The sequence below is a fragment of the Haliotis asinina genome, chromosome 9 (genome assembly GCF_037392515.1).
Source record: "Haliotis asinina isolate JCU_RB_2024 chromosome 9, JCU_Hal_asi_v2, whole genome shotgun sequence".
NCBI lineage: Eukaryota > Metazoa > Mollusca > Gastropoda > Lepetellida > Haliotidae > Haliotis > Haliotis asinina.
Genome location: NC_090288.1, coordinates 27433047 through 27459122, shown reverse-complemented (window position 1 = coordinate 27459122; position 26076 = coordinate 27433047). Strand labels below are relative to the sequence as shown.

Here is a 26076-nt window from a genome sequence, read left to right as displayed (position 1 = left end):
AAGATCTATGTTAGGACCTTGAAAAAAATAAAAGATGAATACAATCTAAAATCAATTTCAGAGGAAGAATTCATGCTGTACTGCTGTACCACATTTCAAATAATGTCTGTATACTGATACAATGTAAGACAATATTACATGTGTGCATATACATTATTTGTAGAGCCTGTTTCCATTTTATAAATATCATATAATAGCATTTAAATACTATGAATAAAAACTGTATAATGTGAGCCTTTTGTATATTTGGCAGATATTATGACACATAGTTTATCATACTGGTGAACAGCAAACATAACACTAACCGTTATAGGTGATAAAACAAAGAATGAAAGAATGTATACCTTCAACTTCTCCATCTTCTCTGTCAACTCCTCATACTCCTTGTTGTCAAGGCCTAGCTGTCTTTGATTGGCCTCGAGGTCTTCACGAAGGTTTTTAGCCTCATTCTGACTCTGTCCAATTTCCTTTCTCATTTCATCACAGGCAGCTTGTAGCTGCTTGATCTTTTTCTCAATCTCCTTAAATGTAGATAATATGGAAATTTAGAATGTATATCTTGAGAAATTTCATGCACAATAGGAATCCCACACAAATGTTACAACAGTATCACCAACAATGAACCTAAGATACCATACTAATAAACATATAGTCTTCAAGATAACAAAGGAAAACTTCATCCCTGGGATACCAGAGAAGGTATTTCTTTGTATATTCACATTCTTAGTAGATGAAACAGCAAGTAGTATGTAACCATACCCCTTTCAAAAGTATTTATAATATGCTGGTAACCTTTTTCAAATGGCAGACAAACTGTGATTCAACAAACTTCTTTCTACAAACTTATTATTTTCAAAGTTAATATTTTTCATACTTATTTCTATATTATCAAATAAAGACAAATTACAAAGTAGGATTGTTTAACATTGAACTGTTTTGAATATCAAAATATTACTCTGCACTTCAACTCTGATGCCTCTGCAACTAGTGTTACAGGATGTACTACTAATACACAGGCATGGTTAAAAAACATACAGACATAATGGGGAGGATACAGCTCTTTGAGAAAGGGGAAGGTGTGCACAGTTCATTTTCACCTATTTTTAGGAGAGTATCAATGGTAATTAAATATTAAATAAACTTTCATCACAAATGGGGGTGGGATGCACATCCCTGCATCCGCCATCTGTATCCTCCTGTGAGATTGTTATCTAACAAAAGAAGACAGAAAAATAAATCTAAGATTGCAAACATTGACAATTGCAAAAAGCACACTCACCCCTTGTTTAGGAAGCCGTTCATATTCCCTTTCAACTATTTTTTTCTCTTCTAACAAACTGAAATAATAAATAAATCACATTCAGGTCAAGTATATAAAACATTACCTGAAAACATACAATCATCATTTCTTCTTCTCATATAAAACAATAGTACAAGATGTGTTAGCAGAAACAGATGGATGTGTTTCTCATCGAATCATATAGTCTGAGAGTGCTGCTATGCATTCAGTAATATTCCAGCAATATCAGAGTGGGATACTTGGGGTTCCTTTCATGAAGGAACCATTGCTAAAGTTAACCTCAACTCCCCTTCTTTAACATTCCACTAAGGTTACCTTAGTGACTTACAATCACCTTAGTGCTTTGTGAAAGGAGGTTCTGCTCCATAATTTCAATTGTTAGCTTTGGAGCCTTCTATTCTGATACAGAATGAGAGTGACAATGCTCAATATCAGTTTATCAGGGACTTCATCATTTCATTGCTTCATTACAGACTTTACAAAATGTCCTTGCACCGCCAGAGGGCACACATCAATGGGAATTATAATTTAGAATTGTTTCCTAACAACCTAGGCTGTAAAATGCAGTTAATTGAACAAACCCACACACATTGATCTAAGGCTAATGTGTTTTTCTAGAAAATTCAAATCAAATGCAACGAACAAAACACACATACACATTGGTTCAAGTCTAGTCTTTTCATCTTCAACCTACAAATGAAATCCGACAGCATGTTCCACATAAAACTGGGTGACTCACCTCTCTAGCTTGTACTCCAGCTGATACTGGCGTTCTTCTGTCTCCACCAGATCATTGTTGTACTTGAGGAACTGTTCACGGAGTTTGGTGACTTCGGTGTTGGAACTCTCTGGGAAGTTATCCCCTTTTTCTAACTCTGCTCTCTGCTTCTCTAGATCTGCAGTGTACTCCTTGGCTTGACGGAGAAGTGTTGTTTCATTTTGTCTAGAGCTGGTGTCAACAGAAACAGTGTGTCACAGAGAGTAAGATATACAATGCAAAACAGTATCAATTACTGATTCTGAAGTAAAACCATTGATACATTATTGTTGTGCAATATGTTAATAAACTATGCTACTTTGCACCACCGTCATCTCGTAAAGATCATAATTTTGGTTTGTCTTATGTGTTACATATATATACATTGTTACAACAAGACAAACTGGAAATTGTGTATGAACATAGATTTCAGAGTTTCAGAATACACTTGTTCAAATATTAACAGGATGATAACTTACTTTTTAAGTGTTTCATGCAGTTCTGTGTATTTAGATTTCAGTAAAGCAACTTTTGTCCCTGTTAACTTTCCTTGCTGAAATAACTGAAACATGAAATTAAACAAATAAGTTGTCTATGTCTAAATAGCAAAGTTTAAAATGAATTCTGTCATGTATGTGAAATGACAGAACCTTACAATATGTGCCTTGTATGATCTTTAGTTTTTCAACATATTGCAAATGAAATACATTCATAATCAAAGATCAGAATTTGAATTCTGATAGACTAGTTTTCATATCTGCTAAACATGCTACAGCCATGCTATAGAATATTTTCCTGAGTTTCTTGAAATCTTGAATATATCATACATATATCTGTTGAAAGATTTAACTAACAGGAAAAAATGAAAAAGATTAAGATGCAAACATGTTTTCAATAATTGTTATTACTAATATAAGTAAAATTGTAACTACTGTTAAAATGCCACAATACACACATTACTTAGGTCCAGTATTATTACAGCAACAACTCACCTCATCCAAACACTGGAAAGCAGGGCTTGATGAGACTTCTATCTGACTTTCTTCCTGCTTGATGACCTTGGGAGGAAGGGGTGCTATTGGGGGGACATACTCTGACACCTCCTCCTCCTCCCTCTCGCTTCCTCCCGCATCACTCATCCTTGGAAAACCAGCTAACTCATTCCTGAAAAAGTTATTGATCCAGATTTCAGTTGATTATGAAATCAATGAAAACAGCTTGTTATGTGAATCATCCGAAAAAGATAAAGACAAATGAATTTTATAGTGCCAGTGTCAGACTATTTTTAAGAAATTGTTCTTTAAGCATATTTCATGGTTTTCTTCAGAAAAAAATGGTTTGATACACTACAAATATTTTAATCACACTCTTTATATGGAACAGATGATGATTTTGTAAAATGAAAGAAGATAAGCATTTATCTTAATACAATCCGCTAAAAGGAACCTAATCTATTACAACAAATAATCTTCTTATGATATTTTATCACCAACACTCTTAAATTGAATCAATATTATTCATAAATATAACACAGATATATCATGCATGGCTGACCACATCCTATACTCCTTCACTGCGAAACTGAGAAGAAGCAAATGAGTAATTTTCACTACTGTCAACTGACAAAATGTTTCTGAATTATCAATGATTTTCTCAAGCTAACGAAATAGGCTGTCAATAAACTGCTAACAAGATAATTAGGCCAAAACCAACTTATAAATAATTTGGATTTCCAGTCATCATAAAATGTCAATCACATTTATTTGATTGACAAGGGCACGTAACAGAGTGGTGCAATCACGGAAAATGGATACACACAGAGTGCATAAGGAAATTAGAATGTATGTACTGTTCCTTAAGAAGAAGGCTCATTTGCGATATAGAGTTAATCTAAACAGACTGTACCTGAAACTCACCCGTTTCCATTTAATTAATTAAACTTGGTTATTTAAACTTCAAAACAGGTTAACAGCACTGACAGCAATCGGGATAAACATGCTTAGAACTTAATAATTAAATATTAACAAGAGTAAGATTTGTGATGACTTGACATGGACGTTTATCTAACGAATACATTAAAGTTTGCATTGAAATCAATCAGTTGTCATATCCACACATGAATACAATGTGGGAAGCCCATTTCTGGTGACCATCAACACATTGTTTCAATCAGGCTTCGTGACATCATTTTTCATCTATTTCGGTATAAATTATGGGCAGTAACTATTGCTATTTGTGTTTCTTAAACAGGAACTTTCCTTAAGTCATAAACTGTCCAAAATTTTTAAAAAAAGATACAATCGACCTAGCTTAGTGCTGCAGTTTGTTGATTGTACAAAATCGGGCACGTGTCAATATTTTCATACATATTTGACGAAATCCATGTTAGCTCATGAACTCATTTTAACGGGAAAATATACAATAATTCTGACACATGTAAATTAATCATTGTATTAAGAGAGTATCGACACTTCTCTAAGACTGCGACTACTGACTTTCATGTATGACAAACTTTCGATGCAAACGTCAAAAACAAGAAAGAGAAAAAATATTTTGTTTACTAACGGAGGTCAGACAACTAACACCCATAAATTACTCCATAATCCCATTAAACGATGCGATGAATAATTAAACGGTCCGTCTTGATTTCGTTGATCGATTTCCTAGGATCATGCCCTTGTGCGTGATTACCTTCAAGAGATAGGTCGGGAAGATGAAGCTTCATGAATTATTTGCCCATCCAATATGGCTGGTTTACATTAACAACAGTTACCATGCATTCTGCGCATGTTCAGAAGGGGCATGGGCGATGACGTAAAATTTATATTTTTGTTTTAAACAATTATTAGATAACAGAATATACGTAATGCATTTAAATATGACACAAACCTCATTCCAGTATGAATGAAGGAACTTTAGCAATTACAATAATCCCAAACGTTTGTAACAACATTGAATCCAGTTTGGGGCAAGATAATATCATGAACTACTTTCGTAAATACTCACATTAGTGCAAGTAATACAGGAATAAAATTGTTTTCCTATATATAGTAATCGTGATATTAATATTCAAAACAATATTACAAGATAATTTACATATAAACTTAAATAGAGTGGCATATTTTGGAGAGAAATAATTTAATAAAGTCCCGTGGATTTTCATGCCATTAATAAGTAGTAGTAAGTTGTATTTTAAGTAGTACCCGGCTAAAAGCGTGTTTCGTTCTGCCTATGGTTTAGACTGTTGATGCTCTTGTGAAGAGTCAAGATGAAGATCGAAGAAGTGAAAAGTACGGCAAAGGCTCAGCGTATTGCTTCCCACAGTCACATCAAAGGTCTAGGATTAGATGGCAATGGTTATGCCATTCAAACTGCAGCAGGGCTTGTCGGCCAAGAACTTGCACGTGAAGTAAGTTTATTGTTTATCTGGAACATTCTTCAAAAGTATTATAAACTTTGTCAGTCCCTTTTAGTGTTTCAAAAGCCATAATTTTGATATTATTCAGTTGATGTGTATCGCCGCTTGTATGGAGTTATCGTGATTTGTTCAAGTGAAAACTGACGATAAACTTAGATCATGATTGCCAGCAACTCTGTAAGCATTCTGTCTTTTCTAACCAATCTCCATGGTAACAGAATGTTTCTTCCTTCGTCAGGCTGCAGGGGTTGTAGTGGAACTCATCAAATCCAAAAAGATGGCGGGAAGAGCAATGCTACTCGCAGGACCACCAGGAACAGGAAAGGTATGTTAGTTTCAGTATGTATTTATTTGTCAAGGTTGATAAACGTGTGATATATTCTTCAACTTGGATATTCTGTTGGGTGTGTTGTGCCTGTTGATGTGATGTTTCCTATTTGCTCAACAAAATACTGGACATAACTAAGTTTTTCCAGTCAGTGTAATGTAGGCCTGCTGTAAACCTGTCAAATATAACTTCTCTTTCAGCTGGGGGTTTCCTGTTGCTATCAAATGAGATGCATGATGATGAAAACTATGAATCAAACTGGAATTTGCTAAATACTGAGGCAGACCTTGTTCAATCATTAAAAGTCTGCAGCAGACACAAGAAAGGATATTTAGAATGAACACATACAGACCTTTCAATCAGAGATAATGCAAACTGTTTAGAATAATGTTTGTTGAATAGTTAACAATATTATAACCAACAGTGTACTGTTGTCAGTTGCTGCTGTTGAGAGTTCATTTATTTCTCAAAGTGTTATTGGTAAGTGAGTGAGTTTGGTTTAACATAACTTTGTATGAATTGGTGTTATATCATGGGGCAATACTGGTGATATAAATAGTGGAAGAAATTAAGACAGGCCTTCAGTCTTGTATGCTGCAGTCATTAATCTGATAATTTTTACACTTTTTCTTTCTTAGACTGCCATTGCTCTAGCTATTGCACAAGAGTTAGGCACAAAAGTTCCTTTTTGTCCAATGGTTGGAAGTGAAGTGTACTCATCTGAGATCAAGAAAACAGAAGTCTTGATGGAGAACTTCAGAAGAGCCATAGGTTTGCGAATCAAGGAGACAAAAGAGGTGTATGAAGGAGAGGTGACAGAACTGTCACCTGTGGAGACTGAGAACCCTATGGGAGGTATGTATTGAAGGGTAACTCGTTGAATGTGTTCGCTGACTATTGGAAGCAAAGCAAAAATTATTTGATCTGACTTAAAGCTTCATTTAGCAGGTCTTCTGTTGGTGTTGATGCTGTCAGTTCTTTGGCTTCACCTTGTTTGTTTGTGAATGTGCCATCTTGACGTTAATGTAATATTACCCTGTTGCAGGTTATGGTAAGACTGTAAGCCATGTGGTGATTGGCTTGAAGACAGCGAAGGGCACCAAGCAGTTAAAGCTTGACCCATCTATCTATGAGAGTTTGCAGAAGGAGAAGGTGGAGGTTGGGGACGTCATCTACATAGAGGCCAATAGTGGTGCCGTCAAGGTTAGAATAGGGTGGAACATTTAAAACCTGTAATTGTCACTGGTCAAGCATCAGTGTAACATATTGAACAAAACATAGCTGGAATTCATTCGATTTGAGAAACTTTCTGACCTTAAAATGGTTATCCTGATATCATGGACACACTACCAGATGATATTGATGCTGAACTTCCATCTTCCAGAGACAAGGCCGATCTGACAGCTATGCAACTGAGTACGACTTGGAGGCAGAGGAGTATGTGCCACTTCCTAAAGGTGATGTGCACAAGAAGAAAGAAGTCATTCAAGATGTCACACTGCATGACCTTGATGTTGCTAATGCAAGGCCACAGGTATGTGTCATTGATTCTGGATTTGTGCAAACTTATTATTTAAAGACTTCCATCATATAGCTGGAATATTACCATATGCGACATGAAATGGCAAATGAACTTTACTGTGACTTACATGTATCTCATGCAATCCCACTCTGATTTCAGGGAGGCCAAGATATAATGTCTATGATGGGACAGTTGATGAAGCCAAAGAAGACAGAAATCACAGGTTAGCAACCAGTGGATTATTATTGTAAAGACTTGGAGAGTAAATCTCCAAAACAACTCTGACTCCATATTGTTTTAGTTGCACTAAACCCAGCATGACAAACGTCACACTATTCCACCAAACACTTTATGTGAGAACAATTTCCACCAGAAATGCAATATTGTCCACATCTACTTTTTCTACTTTCTCTGCATATGACACATCCTCTGCTAGCTGTAAATGAAAGGATAATTGTCTAAATAAGATTTCAAAGCACTTTTCAGACCATTGTAATGTGAAGTGCTTTTGAAAGGCCTCTCAGGCTGGATCTAACTTTAAATCATGTGCACAATGTGTGAAGCCCAGTTCTGGTGTCCCCAGCCCTGCCTTGATATTGCTGGAATATTACTGAAAGCAGGTAATACTTAACTCACTCACACTAATTTTAAATGAAATTGAAATGTTGATTGATCTTTGACTCTTAGGATGACATTGGTCCTGTTGTATTTTGTAGACAAACTTCGGAAGGAGATAAACAAGGTGGTGAACAAATACATAGACCAGGGTATAGCAGAGCTGGTGCCGGGTGTATTGTTCATAGACGAGGTTCACATGTTGGATATTGAGTGTTTCACATACCTACATCGAGCCTTAGAGTCCACAATCGCACCTATTGTTATCTTTGCCACAAACAGAGGAAAATGCACAATAAAGTAAGAACAGTGTATTCTGAATAAGTTTTATCATTGTACAAATTATTTTAAATGTCAACAGCAGATGTATCCTGTAAGTTAAACTATGAATGTGTAAATATTTTCGAATACATTTCAAAGATTATCTCTGTAGCATCCTTTATTTACTTCAAGATTGCATGGATAACAGAATCTGATTTGTTCATCTTGGCATGAAGCTGTATGTAAAAGTGCTGTTTACTATATCATGAGTATGATTACACGATGCCATTTAGAAAGTGGTAAGTGCAACGTATGTCATATTTGGTGTGGAAGTCGTGGTGGCTGAGCGGGCTAGGCTGTTGAATTTGTGTTGGCGATTAGGTGCCTGACTCTGCGGGTGCAGGTTTGAATGGGACTCAACGGATGGGACTCAACCAAAACAGTATTAGAATTTGTACTTTACTAAGAAAGTGAAATCCCAAATATGACATATGTTGAACACCTAAGGTGATTGCAAAGAGTTATCTGCCCTTAGACTATGCTACTGCTTCAGATTCCTGTCATTAATCAGCCCAAATTGTTTCGCCTGGTCACTCACAGGACACTATGTTTAGAGGAGGCAGGTATATGATACTGATGTGTGTATGTTATTATTACAGGGGAACGGAGGACATTGTTGCCCCCCACGGCATGCCCCTAGATCTGTTGGACCGAGTGATGATCATTAGGACCCTACCATACTCACTGGAGGAAATGGTTGCTGTATGTATTATATAACTACCTTCCCTTCACCTACCTCTGTGTTTTGGTCAGTCTATAGTATCACTGATAGAGATGAATTGTCACTGAATTACCAAACAGCCATGTTTTCCGATTTTAACAGATACATAACATCAATCTTTCCCTGTTCCAGATTCTGAAGATCCGGTCACAAACTGAAAGCATACAGATTGATGATGAATCCTTGCAGGAGCTTGGCACCATTGGAACAAGTTCAACTCTTAGGTAAACATATTTCATCTGTGATTAATTACTTATATTAATATGTACTTATATTTGCTTCATACTTTAGGGGGTGGTGGGGTAGTGGTGAAAGTATTTGCATGGCACTTCACATTGGTACATTGAATGAAGAGTTTTCTGGAATATTGATAAAAGCTTAAAACTCAACTCGCTCAGTAAGTAAGTAATGTATGTGGTTAATGTCTGATTAATTGATATCCAATTTGTAGAGGGTGGTTGGTTTACATCTCATATAAAGTGGGTATAGTCAGCGAATATGCTATCATGCCACTTTCAGCAATATCCTAGTGAGTTACACAACAAATAAATGTAACAAGTTGTGCCTATGTGGGGTATCAAACCCAGTTCTTCAGACGAAAAAGCAAACATGACAAGCGAACACTTTATCCAGTAAGCTACATCACCATCTTGTTTGTATTTAGATCATTCTTGGAGTTTTCTTTGAGTGGCATACTCCTGTTTTGTAGGTACGCTGTTCAGCTACTTACCCCTAGCAACATCCTAGCCAGGATAAACGGCAAGGAATCGATAAGCAAAGAAGACATTGATGAGATTCACAAACTGTTTTATGATGCCAAGTCATCAGCGAAGATCCTTGCAGCCCATGAAGACAAATACATGAAATAACCATGTTCCTTACATTCGGTTAGAATGTACATAGACCTTCAACCTTCGCAGTGTTCAGGCTTACCTGGAATTTCATCAAGAGTCTCATTCCACCTATACTTTGGTCAGCTGACCATTCGGACCTTAGGGCTGAGTGAAATATGAACTTCAGAACACTTGAAATGTATGCAACTTGTGTGCATTGGTATATTGGCCATGAAATCAGCTGGTCAAAGTAATGTTGAAAATTGTCTTTTCGAAGTTGTCACATTAATTCATTACAGTGAATTGTTTCATGAGTTCTGTCACTCCTGTCTTCATGGTGTAGTATAACTACAGTCACATTTTCAAGAAAAAACAGCATTTGTATTGATCTGTTTTTCATTGATATTAAATATGTATGTCTTGTAGATGGGTAGTTTGTGTTGTTTGATGGAATTGATATGGAGAGTTGTATGGTGTTTGACTGCATTAGGAGCAATCTGTGCCATTGTTTTATGACAGAGTGACACATTGTGACCACCCAACCCTAAAGTGCGACTAGCCAGATGTGAGACATTCAAACATTCCCTGGCACATCAACAGACTGATGGGTCATATTCTGTTAAATGTCATCTTCCCATGCAATTACACAATGGTCAAGGATGACAATTCTACTGAGGGAGCTTCCATTCGTCAACATTGTTCTGGGATTTCAGACTTTGTGGAGCAGTACCTACTGTATGCTGCAGCCTTATTGCCCGTCCAGCTTCTTCATTATGACTGTCAGTGTGTTACACTGACTACAGTCATGCCTTGTTTATCTGTACCTCAGATATTCAGAAAACGAATTCTCAATGTTGTGAAATTCCTCACTTATTCTGAAACCCGGTTTCAGTAACCGGATGGTAATTTTTACATACAAAACGCTAAATCATGAGCATATTTGTCTCGTATATCCAGATGGCTGATCACCTGTCAGTATGTTTACACACGCAAATATCAACTGGCTTTGTGTGCCTTAACATGAAAGAAGACAGCATGAAAAGATCACCTGTAAGTAGCAAGGTAACACTGAGCAAATTTTGAGGTGTGTCAATTTGTGGGTCACTATAATCACACTGATAAACTGTTTTGTTATTTAAGAGCTGGTACAAACATCTCTGACACATTTCTTCAAGCGAGCAGAACCACATGTACGTTTGCAAGTGTGATATTTTACGTTTGCAAGTGTGATATTTTACGTATGCATTGATGTTATCAATCAATAAGGTTCAATGTCTATTGTATTCATTTCTTCGTGCATTTACATATGGTCTGTGGTTCAGATATCCGGAAATCCAATCATCCGAACAATTTCAAGAAAAACACAAGTATTCGGATAAACGGGGCACAACTGTACAGTGGGGAGTTTTATTTGCTTCGTAACAAGGACATTGTACCAACACTCCTCACTAACAGCTTGTGTGAATGACCACCATCCTTGCAATCAAATATAACAAGAAAATCAGGTTTACACAAAGTTTTTATTTTTAGTTTTTTCAACACTGAGGACTCATGATACAGAATGTTTCTTTCATACCGACCCAATCTAACAACATACGACACTTTCTTCAAAACAAAAGAAATGCTTCTGGGACACCTAAAATAAAGTTTGCTTCATATAACAAATGCTTGAACTACATTTTGATGTCGCTGTACTCACATAGTCCTTCATATTGTCCATAAAAATAGTATAATGAAGTCATGAGGCTACTTGCAAATGTGACGGAACTTTTTTTCCATGACCACAGTGATTGTTTTACAAATTTCTATCCATATAATTTCTTTAAAACCTTTTTTCCTCTAATTTTTATTCCCTAATAAAATATCTTTGGTATGTAAATCTTTAAAACAATCAAGCTGTGATCATTGTCTACTTAACAGATTCCACTGAGATCCGTGGAGGGCAAATGATATCTTAACATCTAATGACAAGGTTTCATGTGACAAGAAAAATATGTACAAATGCTGCAGATTGAAAAATAGCTGCAGAATAATAATAATAATAATATTAACTGTTTTTCCGTATCCGAAAGTCTAGAAGAGTAGTGTGCTCATGCCTCCCATTTCGCTCTGTTCCTTGACGAAAATTTCGAAGTACTGGTAAATAATCGTTACAGCCAGCAAGATTCCAGTTCCACTGCCAATGGCACCTGAAAAGAACAAAGAATATATAAAATCAGTTTCTTATTAGACGTAAGCAATATGTCAATAATTACAGGCTCCAGATAATTTTTCAACATGAGGAGTACCTACGCCTTATTTTTTCAACATAAGAGTACTGGGAAAAGATGGAGTACTCATTGGAATGTAATGGCGTGTAAGTAATCTCATGTTTCGTTTCATATATGCACCACAACATTCCTACTCTTGTGTAAACAGGTCAATAAACAATAAAGCAATATTTTTCAGATAAATATGTCCATAAATGATTTCATACATTAATGGTGTGGCGTGTATCTGCTACGTTTCCTGATGTTTCTCCTACTGCATCATGCATATTTGTCATCGGTACATACACTGATGCAGCCCTTATCTGGAGCCCTGGATTAACATCCTGTGTAAGTAATAGTAAGTGAGTGAGATTAGTTCTAAGTCATAATATTCCAGCCATATGGCGGCAGTCTGTAAATGATTGAGTCTGGACCAGACAATCCAAGAATAAACAGTATGAGCATCGATCTGCCACTGGGAACCGATGACGCATCAAACAAGTAAGCGAACCTGACCACCTGATCCTGTTAATCGCCTCTTAGAACAAGCAGAGTTGCCTTTTGTGGCAAGCATGTGTTGCTGAAGATCTGTTCTACCACAGATCGTTACAGGTCTGTAAGGAATAATTACAAGGAGACAATATGCTCGTCGAAAGCTGAGAATGTTGCAGTTACAGAGTTTTCATAAAGGTTGTAGCGAAAAGTTCAAAACTGATATGCATTTGCACACTTTGACATAATACTAAAATGTGTGCAACTACAGTCCTACACAGTTCTTTTAGCAATATTACAGCTGGGGGCACCAGAAATGGGCTTTTCAGATTGTATCCATATGGGGAATTGAGCCCTGTCTTATGTGCGATGAGCGAACACTTAGACCCCCCAGCCATCCCATCGCCCTTCTAAACACAGAAGAATGGGAGTGAAAGTGAGTTTTATGCTGTTTTAAGTGTTTTCTAATATCACTGACTGCTCTGGGGACAGTGCAATGTAATGCTTATAAAACCTGAGCTTTGTTGTGGTGCTGTTTACATGAAGACTGATGACAGTGTAACACACTCACCCATGAAGTCAGCCATGACAGAGAGGGCTCCGATACACAGACCACCAAAAGCAGCAGCAGTAGGGATGTATCTGTTGAGCTCCTTGATCATAGACTTGTCTCGGTGACCTCGCATCACCATCTGCTGTTCCTTCAGCTGCTTAGCAACCTAAAAAAAACAGCATTGTGTATATAATCACAAATGATAACAGTAGTGAGCTGAATTTAACACATTATTATCAGAAATTATACACTATAATTCATTTTACTCAAGGTCGTTCCAACATTTTTAACTATAAAGTTGATGTTTAAGAATCAGATAACTTTCCACTGTAAATGGTCTAATGTCATCTATGTATTGAGTGTTGACAATGTGAAATAGGTAAGAATGTTGTTACATACAATTCAAAAACAAGCATTGTCACCGAGGTGACATAATACCTTGCTGCAAATTATCAAATCAAACTTAAAGCAAAAGCAATGTAGGTGAAGGTCGTAGTTTAAGATGGAGCTGAATAGCCTTGGTCCCAAGTAAGATTAGAATCTAGTGAGCACTTAAGATATTCCAAATCGCACATATGGACTGAGCCTAATACTACAGACCGTGCATCTGGGGATAATTACTCGATACTTACATCTTTAGCACTAGACCCAGAGACTTCAATCCAGGTTTTAGAGAAGAATGCACATGATCCCAACATAAAGACGATGTAGAGAATAGCATGGATAGGATCTTCCACTACATGTGATAACGTCTCGGGTGGAGACAGGTAGTAGCATAAACCTCCTACAGGGTAAGACCTGGCTGGGCCACCGCCTCCAACATCCTGCAGCAAAAACACATATTCACAATCCCATCATACATTTCAATCAATATACAACCAGCAAGTTGTAATAAGTAATGAAACAAATTGAATCCTCAAACTAAGCACAACGTATCTGAAGCTATGAGTGTGTTCACTTCAATCTGTATGAGACCTTAACTACTGGTCTAAAGTCTTGTATTACCTCATTACAATAATCTGAATGTTACTCTATCCAACTGTCTTTGCTTCGTCTAAGCACAGTTCCATATTTTATCTACAATTTACTGAAACCAACAAATGCAATAATGCTTTATGCAAGTTTGGATAATGGAAATACGCAAGTTTCTTCAATCATAGCAACCAAACACTTACAGCCCAAGCACCAAGCAAGTTGACAAAAAAGTTCCCACTGAACTTTGTAGCCAACATCTGAGAAATGACGTAGAGATTTGACACTAGGGCACTCTGAAGGATGATGGGAATGTTGGAGGTATAGAACAGCTTGATTGGGTATGACGTGTACTGTCCTCTGTAGCGGGCCGACTTGATAGGAAGATCCACTCGGAATCCCTGAAAACACAATGGTCAATACAAACATCTATCTTTACTGTCAGCACAAATAATCACATAGACTTAATTGTAACATATATTTCGCAATTAAAAATACAACAAACTAAGAAACTATCCTTCACCATATTCATGCTCACACTGTGATCTTCACTATTTTGGAACTGTTGCAAACTAGGAATAGAAGTTGATCCTAATTAACTTAAATAACACTGTTTTACATACCTGGAAGTATATAACTATGGCAAACACAAAGATGGTGGCCATAAGGTTCATGAGGTTGGGGAGGTTCTGTCTGTAGAAAGCCTCACGGAGAGCGCGGACCTTGTCGTTCCTTGTAGCCAACAGGTGGAACAAGGCAATAATGGCTCCCTCGAACTCTGTGCCTGTAAATAACAATCACATATTACAGCATCTCAGACTTAACAATATCCCCCTTCACACATCATTACAACAACACTACCTTGTTATGTTGAAAGGTAAGCTTAACCTCAGTTGAGATGACTTAATGGTCTGGGTGTGTTTCAGTAAGAGCATGGAAACCTTAACTAGTCAAAAGACTAACTTACCTCTTCCAGTGTTGACAGTGGCAGGGCTGAATGCCTTCCAAACAATTGTCTCACAGATGTTGGTGGCGATAAACAGTGAGATACCAGAGCCCAGACCATAGCCCTTCTGGAGGAGTTCGTCAAGGAGCAGCACAATCAGACCAGCAACAAACAGCTGAAACAAAGGCAGGCAAACTTGACTACTGAAAAGTACCATTGAGGAAGAGGCAACCTCTAGGGTAATATTCAAAAATGCCAATTCAATACAGATTAATATCAAAGTTCCTTGGTATTTCCATAATAATCCCTCCACGGATGATGCTACTACTAGATTAACCAAATCAGTCATTCATATCGAAAATTTATAACATGCATATCATTTTCTCTACCACAACTTACTGTTAATATTTGTTTTTGTACTGAGAGAGTTCTAACTTGTGCAGACAAACTGAAGGTTCTCTTTTGTAGTAATGTGTTTCCACTGTTAACACTGACACCTTGTAAGAAATGTTTCGTCAAAACTCACCTGAATGATGATAAGAAGACAGACACCAGCTCCGATCTCAGCAGGGTCACCATACATTCCTGTCATCACGTACACGATGGCCTGACACACCGTGATCACCATACCAAACACTGGATGAAAAAGAAAAAAACATTACCACAATCTTGTTGAAAATGAGGACATAATTGATGTGTCTTTAAAACGTCCTGAATTAAGAATGATTTTTTTAGTAATGTGTATTCTAATTTGATAGAGTCTCGAGTCTGTGATTGTCAACATACTTACACTTATTTGCTCCATTGTAGAGAGCTCTGTCTTTAGGAGTGTCACCAACTTCAATGATCTTGGCTCCAGCCAACAGTTGCATGATCAGACCAGATGTCACGATGGGGGAAATACCTAACTCCATCAATGTACCTACATGAACAAAACAAGGTTTGTCAAATTAACATGAACAGGCTATCTTTAACTACAGGAATACAACAGACTTTTGTAATTATTCTTGGCGCTTTGAACCGATATAACATGTTTGGTGCAAAAGGCAAGTGTTGAATGTGGAGAACCCACCTCTGTTTGAAGCCAGGATGACACGAATCCAGTAGAAGGGATCAGCTGAGTCTGAAGACATGATTCCAAACAAGGGAATCTGAAATAAAATAGTTGTTATGAGTAGAGTTAAATCACAACATTCACCTGTGACATTATACAAGATGGAGGTGGTAGTGATCTGTTGTCCACAATGAAAAGATTATCATCTCAAGACATTCATGTCGATGTTACTCTTTTTCTAAGTCTGTGTGTAGAATTACATGTTTCCATTCAGTATCAACTCATTTTGATTGGAACATGAACCCCTTACATTTATTTCAGGCCAATAATCTCTTCTAATGCTCCTTCAAATGACAATGGATATGTTAAAAATGAATTATTAAGCTGTACACACCACCCTAGAAAAACAAACACAATAATAACATAAATATAACATACCTGGCAACAGACAAGGAAGATGAAGAGTGTGATCGCTGTCCATAGCACTTTTTCTCTGAATTGGATCTGAAATATAGGGGAAGTTTTAACCAAAATACCTCAATATTCAAGATTTCAAATAATTTTTTTGCTTACACAGAGATTACATGCCAACTACATAGTGCAAAAATATAAACTCTCTCTTGATAATAATGCATTCTACAGGTAATTTACTGTGTTGTTTGTAAACAATCCAGATTCTAGTGTTGCAATGGGTATTTGAAATAAGACAAAAGGTTAAATGATGCAATCGAAATAAGTGTCTCTGATGACCATATGTTCAAAAGTACACCATAATATCAAATCGCCACCTTAAATATGTTGTCTTAATAATAAGACGATATTACTGACATAGAGATATTTGGATTGTTACGATTGTGCATTTAGAGAACGTTGACAGCTGGGATAATTACCTTTCTATCCGGTTTGGCAATTTCTGGTAAAACCGCACAGAACGGCTTTACAAATTCCAGGAACTTAACTGAAATTAAAAAGAACACGTAGATAAACAATCAGAGTAAGTTATTCAACCTACAGATTTTGACAATCGATGATGGTGAGTGGGGGTGATGAGTTTTTATAAAACGACACCTCGTTTTTCAGAGCCACGTAAGCACTGACACTCACGCCTGCATAAGGGATGTGATATAATGTACAATAAATACGCGATCACGGAATAAAATATTACGTATACGTACTCCCCATAGTGCGCTGTTGCCACCGATCACTTTTGATGAACTTTAAAGATGTTTACAGACGCAAATTTTCAATATGAATGTCCAGGGACAGGCCACCTGCACACAGAAGTATGGATGCGTCTCTTAAAAGAAAGGTCACGTGACGTGCTACGTGGGTTCTTTCAAATTGTATTGGTCGAGTTATTTTGTTTTATGGTGGTCACGTGTGATTACTTCTCAAATAAGTTTCTAATCTTATGCTTAGAGGTATATTTAATCTCTATCTATTGTTTTCATAGTGTTATTATGACGTCATCGCCATTTCCACGGTAAACAATATGGCGGAGCGGGCACCTGCCATAGAGCGATAGGGCCTCAGGAAACAAGTTGACACCATCATTTACAGACTAGGTAATTGATAGACTTTACCCCTTTTCGTCATATTCAAACAGCAGAAAATGTATGCCAACAGACACGTGAAACATGTAAATCACGGTTTGTTTTTAAACACTGATTAGATCTAAATCCATAATGCAAGCCTGAATAGTGACGTAACAAACCAACGTACATGTACTTTCGTCAAACAACAGGAGCTTTGTCCTCCACAGTGAATGTGGGATATGATATATTTTAGGAATACTTGGGCCCGAATACTTTTCTTCCCACTTTATAATAATAGTTAATCATAACAATGCAAATGATAAATGCATGATTACACGAGTTATTTAATTGGTACATGACATATGGTAGGTGATATCAGAAGTCTTAAAAACATACGTTGTTGTCATGATCATGATATGAACATGTCACTAACTTATACAAGATTTATCCTAGTCACAGTCTGTTGTCCAAAAGTATAGAATGCTAGTGTGATGCAACATATGTGTGTATTCACATAGCCATTTAAGTATATTTATGTTAGATTCTTTTAACCAAAATATTATGTTCAGTAAATATTGCTAAAGGGTATTGAAATAATTCAAGACTATCATTTTTACAACAGTCTCAAGACATCACAATGGGAGCAGGTCAGTCACATGATCAGCTGATGCCGGAGGAGAGGAGGCTAAGACAAGATCCAGAAAAAATTGCAAGAATTGTACAGTATCTCTCTGCTAGACAAGGAACTCAAAAGTGCTTGGTTAATACTGAAGAAGAATTCAGTCAACATGAGCAAGATAAGGTACTCACAATTCCAATGTATCCTGTTCAAAATATTTTCTGGTGTATCCATTGATCATGTTGATTCATTTGTTCAGTTGCAGACTGAATATGTAAAAAGTGTTTGAAATATTTGATATTGGTAGTAGATATGTCATGGGAATTTACACTTCAAACTTATAAGCATCTCTTTTAGTGTCCTAGTTATACAATTAGCTGTATGATGAAAGCATCACTGAATCTGCAAGAAAAAAAGATTCTTGACCAAGTAATTTGAGATAGTTCTATTTCATGTAGTGTGAGAATGTCTTCTTCCTGTGTGCTCATACATCATCAGTAGTCAGCTTAAAAGTACTGTGTTTCATTAGCTTGCACACTGTGTTAATATCACCAAACCATTGTTTTAAAGGTTGGTAACTCCTGACATGAATTACCAGTATTCTGTATCAGTGAAAGGACAATGGAAATTGCTATTATGCTATATTTTCATCATTTTTGACAGGTGGGCAATTTAAATTTCATACACTTAGATCCATCCCAACATTCCGCTTCGTATTGTCTTTTCATTTTTTTGTCATGAGTGTATAACGTGTGCTACATTAAGATGACATACTTTATCAATTTCAGCAAAGTATGAAGATTTTGAAAGGAATTTACAAGAGGCTGGACCCGACTATCATGAAATCTACATTGGACGTGAATGGTGAAGTACAGCTCTCCTTCAAATATGACTTCAATCGTGACCTTCTGCTGGTCAAGGTCATCCGATGCAGAGAACTGCGGAACCGGGATGTCAGATCCAAAGCTTCTGACCCCTATATCAGAGTATGTGTATTGTCTCAGTGGTTCTGGGATCATATGTTTGCATTTTATTTAATTCTGTACATAATATGAATTAATATGCTATCAATGTTCATATAAATAATATAGATGTTCATATGAATAATATAGAATCAATGAAAAGGGGTTTAATAGCTTGATTAAAAGGGTCAGTGGAGTAGCCTAATGGTTAAAGCATTTGCTCACCACACAGATGATCATGGGTTACTGTGTCATAAATAGTAACTCACTCTTAGTTTAATTAATACAAATGTAATGTTATTCGTTTTATTTGTACAAATATGACATGTACATTATAAGTTGTTCACTGGTCACAAGGGGGTAATGGGTTGATGCCCTCCATGTTTGTTTATGTTCCCTGAGCCCAGAGGCTGAGGGGAACATAAACAAACATTAAAGGTACATCAACAGGGGACCAGTGAAGGTATTTATCTTCCCGATCACCTCAATGTAAAATTTTGACAGTTTGAAGCATGGGTATTGGACTGTACACTTCAGCCAACCTGTGTGAATCAAATGATTTGAATCTTGCATCTTTCTGTTTTTCCTGCAGGTATTGTCTTAGTTAAGTCGCAGAGGTGTAATTCCCCTTAATTTTCACAAGGACTACATTTGAACATTTTGTCAAAATTTATTTATTGAAACGTGAGGCAAATATTTTTGTAGCCATCGCTAGATTTTGCAGACGAAATAAGAAAGATAGGAAAGCACTTAACCAGTCAGAGAGTGACATTTATCTGTGAGGTAAGATAAAAGTAGTGCACACAATCATTAGCCTAATGTTATTTGTTTGATTGGTTTTTAATGTTGAAGATCTCTGCATGGCTTATCATCTTGTGAAGTCTAGCTGTTGTTTTTGAAATGAAATATGAATCAAATCAATTCTAAGAGTTACTGGAATAAGCGGTTGTAAGACTACAATGCTCATGTTTTACATTTGTCATTCCAGCTTGCAGTTATCCCTGACAGTCGTGGACAGGGAGCCAAGACCACTCAGATTGTTGTGGAGACAAATGAACCTGTGTTCAATGAGATATTTGCCTTTACCAAGACAGAGCTGGAGCTGTTGGACTCCAAGCTGATCGTCCAGGTTTGGGACTACGATGTGTCCAACCGAGATGACTTCCTTGGGGAGGTGATCATTGACATGACCACATTCAACTTCAAGGAGGAACCAGTCCACACAGCATGGTATACACTGAAAATGGAGGTACGGTTATAATGTTCTATGGAACAAAGTTTCTGTAGCCTCACAATACCAGGGCACAGTTGTTGGGGTAGCCTATTGGTAAAAGCATTCACTTGTCACACTGAAGACCTGGGTCCGATCCTCAACATCGGTACAGCATGTGAAATCCATTTCTGGTGTCCCCACTGTGATATTGCTGGAATATTGCTAAAACTAAAGGTGGTGTAAAAGTCACTCACTTACTCGTATTACAGGGTTACGGAAAGTCACTGCTAATCAATAACTATAAAATGTTTGCCTAACTTATTAAGATAACACTATCTTAAACATAAGCCACCTACATCTAGTTTGCTATCTAGTGTCCTTCATTACAATATTTGTATTGGGTTTGCCTGTCATGATGTTTCTGCAAAATTGCTGCAAATGGAGTAACACACATTGTCTCACTGATCTTTCGCTTCTTTTTCTTCTCTTGATATCAACTTTCTTGACATTAAATCATTCCATAAACCAGATACGAGGCAAATATTATTGCCATCTATATCCACTAGTTTAATTTTGTTTCTGTTTGTGTGAAGACTGACCTAAGCATCACTGGTGAGATGGACATCAGTATGGCGTTCCAGGCTCCGGACAACCTGTATGTGACTGTCCATGGGGCAACAAACCTGTCACCCCGTGATGACAGCACTCTTGCTGAACCTTTTGTTAAAGTCAGTGTTCCAGGTGTGGGGATGGTGTGTAAATCTGAGGTGAGACATAGCATGTTTGGAAGAGCTGACAAGATTCAGATATGAAACCAATACAGATGTGTTCGTTTCGCGTTAACTGATAACTTGTGTTTGGAGGACAGTAATTTGTTATCCTCTTAAACTGGAGTTGAATTTCTGGTGGTTAAGAATATGTTTATTGGTGTTCTTGTGGATGCAGAAAACGTTATTAGCAGTATCCTCACTGTAGGAGTTGTCTACCCTTATTTGAAATCCAAGAGGATGTTTAGACATGTTTTCAGCAACAAATGAATTATATTTTTCAGGTACAAAAAAATACCCTGAATCCTGTGTGGGAGGAAACCTTTCACTTTCAAGTACCATGTGAAGAACTTTTATTCAGGTAAAAATTGTGTCAGTGTGTACACTCTTAGTCATCATTCGTTCTGTCACGGATTTATGGCAACAGACTTTTGTTTACATTGATTCCAAGTTTGTTTACATGTTTATTGTAGAGGTAATATTGCAGTTAGCTAATAGACTAGGACTTTACAACTTTGTTCTTTGAATGGATGGTGGGGTAGCCTAGTGATTTCATTGTTAATTCTGGTATCACCCATTGTAGTGTTGCTGGAATATTGAGAAAAGTGGCATAAATAAAAAACAATCTTACTAGCTTCTGTGATTCTTCTAGGACAAGTGTTTAATGTTGATGGATGTGAGGAATGTGTGTGATGACGAGGTATATTATATATGTTAATGCTTTATTCAGATCCAGTGCAAGATGCTGTTTTCTGTTCAGGTATGTTGTGTTCCATGTGATCGACGAGAGCCAGCAGGAAGGTAATGAATCCCTGGGACAAGTTGTCATTGACCTTCACCTCCTGGATCCACAGCAGGGCTACCATGGCACACACAAGCTGGCAGATCTGGTATGCATGGTTGTTCTCAGATGTTCGTAGCAATGTTTCAGTGATGTCTCTCTATTCTAACTTTAAGTTAAGTTGAGAAGTCAGGGTCAGTAGTTCTGCTTGTAGAGATTTCAAGCAGTCAAGGTTATTCCAGGTTAGAGTTCCACTTTAGTCTACCCTTCCCATTCTTCTCCTCCTGGCGCAGGCCATGTACAAAAATCAGTGACACTGACATTTGACATGAATTATGAATTGTACCCAAATAGCATGGGACACTGTTTATGTAATTTCATGGTATACCTTGTCCAGACTGAAGTTAGTAGTGGCCACTGTTGTGGAACAAAAAAAACTGCTGGTGGGGGTTGAACAAAACAAACTAACAGAGATATCAAGACCCAACTGTTGTCATTGTGGATTAAACCATGCATTACAGAAAAACAGTGAGCGTATCAGGAACAAGTGGTCCCAAAGTGCAACTGCCCAGGAGTTCCGCGAGTCCTTCCAGGCACACGCCTCCGTCCGACACCCGAACTTCCTGTTTCAACAGCAGTCCGGGAAAAAGGTGTGTTCCTCTACTCAGGCTACAGTTGACCTTGACCTTGTGACAAACCAGTGACTGTAGAAATCTGTTTGCAATATGTGTTGTTAATTATGTACATTTTATCTAGCAATTGTCATTGTATGTAAAACTGTCTAGATATATGATGAAGACAAGTCATTTCGAGTACATGACATGAAATACACATGATGCCCAATTTTACCAATTTGGGTAGTTACTGTCAATGTTTTTACAAATGTTTTTCGTTGGAGGCAGAGGGAGTCATGGAAGGATTTGCTTGTTGGTAATAGATGTGGATCATGTGAATTATGGCATGATGTATCACAAGTCATCTATGGTCTCTTGTATGTTTCAGGTGATCAGCGTCAGCTGTCGTAAAGCTCGGAGTCATGCTAAGATCAGGATAGTAGATGGCATCGCTGTCAACTAAATCACTTAATGGCAACCCAAACAGAGTCCACTTCAGATCTGTATTTGGGTGATGGGAGGAGATAAATAACTTTCAAACCAATAGCCATAACAGCATTATGTTTCAATGTCATGTTTGCACACTCATATTTGAACAGTAGACACTTTTATGTTCAGATTCCATTACTGTTGGTCATTATGGGATAATTCTTTATGATTGATGTTGTTTGATGCATTCATTGTTTTTGTTATTCAGTGGAGATGGATGGGGTTTTGTACTCTACAACATATTTATTTTGACTTGTATACAGCGTATACATGAGGGATATGGTGTTTACTTTCAAGCACTCTGTGATAATTGCATACTAGCACTCTGTGATAAATACAAATGTTACAGGAGGTTGTATTTCCGTATTTGGTATCTCCAGACACACCATTTGTACTGCTGCTCAACAGAAAAAGTTTCGTTTTCACATGCTGACTCAAACAACTGCTGGAAAATGCTGAGAAAACATATTCCTGAATAAAGAGTCATGTCCCTTTGAAATGAAGGGAGAACCTGTTGTAATGGACCGTTCAGTCCATATGGTTGTGTGAAGATGATTTTTATGAGAAGTGTACACAGTGTGAATCACACACACACAAAGTTTATGTACAGCATAAGTGACAATGCCACCCCACCCTGCATGTTGGACACAGCATCAATGACACCCCCCAGAAACCTGTACTTTATGTCCACACGATACTAAAATAAAAAAAAATTCAGTTTGACTGACACCAGCAGCTGATATTAATCAAACAAGCTTTATATACATTCTTCTTTTTGGTGAACTTACTGTTAATTGGCTTCCGGGTCCTTGTAGATTTGCCTCTTAAGCCAGGAGGTTCGCCTCATTATGTATCTTGATTTGTCAGCAACACACTCACGCTCATGTGTTTTCCAGTAGTGGTCAAAGGTGACCTTCATGAGGTGAGACTATGCAGCCATATCAAGCAGACATGCTGTGGACTGAAACGTTTTTAAAAGAAGCTGCTTCTTAGCCAAGTTGTTCACTGTTTCAATCATTACCGCTAGTTTGAAGTTTCTCTCATCACTCACAGCAAGATAAGTATTAATTTGAATTTCATTTGAGGTCAGAGTGCATAATATATTTGTTGAATGTTTATGGTGCAATTAATTGTAATATTGTGAAACTGAAGATTATTTGGTTAAACCCAGTGGTCCATTTCTTCTGTGTTACATCACTTACCAGTTACACAGGAATGGTTGTCTTAGAATGTGTATAAGTTTTACTTATAATTCACAAATATACCAGTAAATCAGCAATGTGTGAAGCCCATGTCTAATGGCCCCTGCCATGATATTGCTGGTATATGTTACTAAAAACTGCATAACTCACTCACTCACTCACTCACTCACTTACTGTAAATCAGTACATCTAGGGCAGGACCCATGATGATGCACTATTCTTCATTCTTAAAAAGTGGGTTACTTATGCATGGTAATGTCAGTACTTTAACACAACTGTGATAAATGCAGAATGTACTTATCAGTTGGAATGTTGTTAAAAGATATTTATTTCTGACAAATAGTCATCAATTTGCAGATGTGTTATGTCTAATTACAGTTCATATTGCTTTTGTCAGCATTATATCAGCTTTTATCAGCATTATATCTCATAATTAATTTTACACGTAAAAACTATTCTCGTTAATACACATTTTCATTGGTTACTTTGGTTTTTAGATAATTTTGATATGTATGCAACCATGTTTTTAATCAAAAGACATGCATTTGTATTCGTTAAATCTTGCAACTTTTACAACCATCAAAAGGTGTACTTGTATATCAAATAAATAAACACTTGTTATATTTATGACATGTTCTGTTTCTTTTACTTGCTGAAAGGTGGCAGTTTTAAAGTGACTCATAGTCAGTAAACAAGCAATGGAAACCTGAAGTAATGACTGGGTTGAAACTGCAAGAAGGACTTTGATGTCAGTGGATATATGTCTGTCCACAAGCCACACATTTTAAAAAGATTGCAGACAGGCCTTCGATAGTGATGTTGATACCATGTCTGACAAAGTGAAGTGTCAGTTTGTCTTGACATGTGATTATGAAATAATCCAACTCAACTCAAAGATGATCAAGCAAGTCTAGATTGCTTGCTGTAGTTACTGAAATTAAGTATTGATTACTTGGATTTTGAAAATACTTTCAAAATGTAAGTCTATTTGAAATTACAGTATTGCAGACTCTTGCTATAGGTCATGTTGTCATAGCTGACTGAGCTACACCATCACATGAACACATCTTCCTGGTTTAATATTCATGAGACAGAGTATTTTCAGACTGAGTTCAGGTCCAGCAAACAGACAGTAACTCAGTGTGTCGTCACAACGAAGGTGTCAGCGCCATGCTGACACCTGTTGCCAACACGTGCGACCTTGTGGAGACGAAGAGATACTCTTGTAACAAACGCATGGACAGATAGAAATGAAGGGCAAGAGTTGAGGAAATTAGTTTTAGCTGAAGAATGTTACGCTTCGTGATTAATGTTACAGGGCTGTATAGAAAAAATATTCTGTACCACTCTACGCCAAGGGCTGTAATTTACGATGGAAAGAGTCATTTTGAATCAAGACATTTTGAATCAATGTAAGCTATAAAATTTAATGGCCATATTTAAGCCGTAGCCATATACTCGATGAATATGGCCGGAGTCGTCTTTATGACCATTGTGGTATTTCATTAGTATCAAAGTATATGGGTAGATAAGACTTGAAACGATGCATGGCAAGTTTATTGCACCATGCTAATTACATAAAACCAAACTGAATATCCTCAAGCACATCCTGGTCTGCAGCGGTGCAGGTAAACATTAATCTTCGGCCAACAAAAGACAATTGTCGCATTGAAACAACACCACCTAGATGCGTCATACGTTGAGAAGGTACCCCATCAATCAGTCACCACCTGGGGTTTAATATAACCCGTATTACCTGCTACCCCGGGATATCTCCGTTATTTACAACCCTCGCCGTTGGACATTCACCTGA

General features: G+C 37.2%; 4 protein-coding genes across 6 annotated transcripts in view; 2 read left to right on the top strand and 2 right to left on the bottom strand.

Annotated features, from left to right (window-relative positions):
• Positions 1-4840, bottom strand: part of LOC137296669 (coiled-coil domain-containing protein 146-like) — a 38446-nt gene extending 33606 nt beyond the window's left edge. For both annotated transcript variants that reach the window (XR_010957655.1, XM_067828488.1), the window contains exons 1-6: positions 4749-4840; positions 3050-3221; positions 2537-2619; positions 2040-2249; positions 1280-1337; positions 345-521 (exon numbers count right to left, since the gene is read on the bottom strand). Coding sequence is in view for 1 of the 2 variants with exons in the window: in XM_067828488.1 (XP_067684589.1) it covers positions 345-521; positions 1280-1337; positions 2040-2249; positions 2537-2619; positions 3050-3196 (675 nt within the window). In the remaining variant the exon portion in view is untranslated. The remainder of the gene's footprint in view (positions 1-344; positions 522-1279; positions 1338-2039; positions 2250-2536; positions 2620-3049; positions 3222-4748) is intronic.
• The window catches only part of LOC137296672 (ruvB-like 1), a 51489-nt gene extending 41249 nt beyond the window's left edge, over positions 1-10240 (top strand). The window contains exons 2-11 of one of the 2 annotated variants that reach the window (XM_067828491.1): positions 5300-5466; positions 5714-5800; positions 6442-6658; positions 6849-7006; positions 7188-7337; positions 7485-7548; positions 8042-8240; positions 8861-8963; positions 9115-9206; positions 9692-10240. In XM_067828491.1, coding sequence (XP_067684592.1) covers positions 5326-5466; positions 5714-5800; positions 6442-6658; positions 6849-7006; positions 7188-7337; positions 7485-7548; positions 8042-8240; positions 8861-8963; positions 9115-9206; positions 9692-9851 — 1371 coding nt within the window. In that variant the 5' untranslated portion in view covers positions 5300-5325 and the 3' untranslated portion in view covers positions 9852-10240. Of the gene's footprint in view, positions 1-5239; positions 5467-5713; positions 5801-6441; positions 6659-6848; positions 7007-7187; positions 7338-7484; positions 7549-8041; positions 8241-8860; positions 8964-9114; positions 9207-9691 lie in introns of those variants that run through there. The other variant, XM_067828490.1, reaches the window with a different exon arrangement.
• A 1081-nt stretch (positions 10241-11321) lies between these two features.
• LOC137296129 (protein transport protein Sec61 subunit alpha) lies at positions 11322-17407 on the bottom strand. Its single transcript, XM_067827828.1, has 12 exons — positions 17257-17407; positions 16972-17039; positions 16520-16585; positions 16100-16178; positions 15818-15949; positions 15554-15663; positions 15049-15202; positions 14705-14865; positions 14285-14482; positions 13742-13933; positions 13128-13275; positions 11322-12004 (listed from the first exon to the last, which is right to left on the bottom strand). The coding sequence occupies exons 1-12, from the start codon at positions 17261-17263 to the stop codon at positions 11889-11891; spliced, it is 1431 nt and encodes a 476-aa protein (XP_067683929.1). The 5' UTR covers positions 17264-17407; the 3' UTR covers positions 11322-11888.
• Positions 17408-17546: 139 nt separating this feature from the next.
• On the top strand, positions 17547-24890 carry LOC137296130 (synaptotagmin-5-like). Its single transcript, XM_067827829.1, has 9 exons — positions 17547-17646; positions 18239-18418; positions 19024-19221; positions 20186-20446; positions 21004-21177; positions 21462-21538; positions 21938-22067; positions 22480-22608; positions 22961-24890. Exons 2-9 carry the CDS (start codon positions 18254-18256, stop codon positions 23033-23035), a joined length of 1209 nt encoding a protein of 402 aa, XP_067683930.1. The 5' UTR covers positions 17547-17646; positions 18239-18253; the 3' UTR covers positions 23036-24890.
• Positions 24891-26076: the final 1186 nt, after the last annotated feature.

Coding starts and splice junctions, on each gene's coding strand:
- LOC137296129 (XM_067827828.1), bottom strand. Junction 15,950..16,099: donor CATCCTGGCTTCAAACAGAG/GTGGGTTCTCCA, acceptor TTGTTCATGTAG/GTACATTGATGGAGTTAGGT. Junction 12,005..13,127: donor TGTCATGGCTGACTTCATGG/GTGAGTGTGTTA, acceptor TGTTCTTTTCAG/GTGCCATTGGCAGTGGAACT.
- LOC137296130 (XM_067827829.1), top strand. CDS start 18,254: ATGGGAGCAGGTCAGTCACATGATCAGCTGATGCCGGAGGAGAGGAGG. Junction 19,222..20,185: donor CTTCTGACCCCTATATCAGA/GTATGTGTATTG, acceptor TTGTCATTCCAG/CTTGCAGTTATCCCTGACAG. Junction 22,068..22,479: donor CACACAAGCTGGCAGATCTG/GTATGCATGGTT, acceptor CATGCATTACAG/AAAAACAGTGAGCGTATCAG.